At 48.1% G+C, this 1,720-nt stretch overlaps 1 protein-coding gene across 1 annotated transcript; it reads left to right on the top strand.

The window, feature by feature from the left end:
* Positions 1-574: 574 nt before the first annotated feature.
* On the top strand, positions 575-1,462 carry LOC123641965 (olfactory receptor 10G8-like). Its single transcript, XM_045556910.1, has one exon. The coding sequence runs from the start codon at positions 575-577 to the stop codon at positions 1,460-1,462; it is 888 nt and encodes a 295-aa protein (XP_045412866.1).
* Positions 1,463-1,720: the final 258 nt, after the last annotated feature.

The raw sequence follows: 1,720 nt of genomic DNA on the forward strand, positions 1-1,720 counted from the left end.
TAGAAAACTAGAAAGAGATGCTGACGCTGGCTTTGAAGAAAGTGTCATGTTGTAAACACCAGGTGGGTAGGATCCTAGGTCCCATGGTGACAACTAGAGTAAAACTGGGACCTCAGTCCAAAACTGCAAGGCACAGAATCCTGCAAACACCCTCAGGAAGCGTAGTAGAGGATCCCAAGCCTCAGATGAAATTGCAGCCCCAGCTAACACCTGGATTAAAACCTGGTGAGACAAGGAGCAGGGGGCCCAGTTGGCCTGACCCAAGGTGAAATAATGAATATGCATGTTTTATGCCATCAAGTTTGTAGTAATTTTTAATATACCAAGGCAGTTCTAATACAATGTATTTGTCCTACTTTCTTCTGTGTGTGTGTATGGGAGAGACGATGAAATCATTTTGTTATCACTATTACCAAAGTAGTTTTGTAATGAGCAAACTTTAGTGTACACTTGTATTAACTATAACGTTTAACACAATTTCCACATAAAGAATGGACACTGAGTTCTCAGTTAACTTCTAAATCCCCGGTGGTCTCTATATCCCCACAGGGAGAGAGACAAAGGGTGAGAAGAAATGTCAAATGTGAGCCTTGTGACAATGTTCATCCTCACGGGCCTTCCCCATGCCCCAGCACTGCACACTCCCCTCCTTGGAATCTTCCTGGTGATTTATGTGCTCACTGTGCTGGGGAACCTCCTCATCCTGCTGGTGATCAGGCTGGATTCTCGCCTCCACACCCTCATGTACTACTTCCTCACCGTCCTGCCTTTCATTGACATGTGGCTGTCCACTGTCATGGTGCCCAAAATGCTGATGACCTTGTCCTCCCCGGGTGGCAGGGCTATCTCCTTCCACAGCTGCATGGCCCAGCTCTATTGCTTCTACTTCCTGGGGGGCACAGAGTGTTTCCTGTACATGGTCATGTCCTGTGATCGCTACCTGGCCATCACGTACCCACTCAGGTATGCCAGCATGATGAGTGGGAGAACCTGTGCCCTCCTGGCCACCAGCACTTGGCTCGGTGGCTCTCTGCACTCTGCTGTCCAGACCATATTGACATTCCGTTTGCCCTTCTGTGGGCCCAACCAGATCCAGCACTACTTCTGTCATGCACCACCCATCCTCAAACTGGCCTGTGCAGACACCTCCACCATTGAGACGGTCATCTTTGTGAGCATTGGGATGGTGGCCTTGAGCTGCTTTCTCCTGATAGTGCTGTCCTGTGTGTCCATCATCTGTTCTATCCTGGGGATCCGCACCTCAGAGGGGAGACACCGAGCCTTTCAGACCTGTGCCGCCCACTGTATCGTGGTCCTTTGTTTCTTTGGCCCTGGTCTTTTCATTTACCTGAGGCCAGGCTCCAGGGATGCCGTGGATGGTCTTGTGGCAGTTTTCTACAGTGTATTGACACCTCTTCTCAACCCTGTAGTGTACACCCTGAGGAACAACATTGGATTTTAGCACATGTCACCATCAGGGCTCTAATGAGAAGATAATTATAGGGCTTGATCATTAGGCGGCATGCCCCTCCTTCCCCCAGGTGCAACCAGGATCAGCTCACCTGGCTCCGTGATTGGTCACAGGCAAGGTTTCTAGATTCTTCAGTTTTAGAAAACCCCAAATCTTTAGGAATGGCTTAAATATCAAAATGTATGACTGTCTTTTGTATGTGTGTGTATGTGAACAATCTCACTTCATTTTAAAAAAGAAAAACAAAAC

The sequence above is a fragment of the Lemur catta genome, chromosome 7 (genome assembly GCF_020740605.2).
Source record: "Lemur catta isolate mLemCat1 chromosome 7, mLemCat1.pri, whole genome shotgun sequence".
Lineage (NCBI taxonomy): Eukaryota > Metazoa > Chordata > Mammalia > Primates > Lemuridae > Lemur > Lemur catta.

Bases quoted from the DNA above. Each gene is read 5' to 3' on its own strand.
- LOC123641965 (XM_045556910.1), top strand. From the start codon at position 575: ATGTCAAATGTGAGCCTTGTGACAATGTTCATCCTCACGGGCCTTCCC.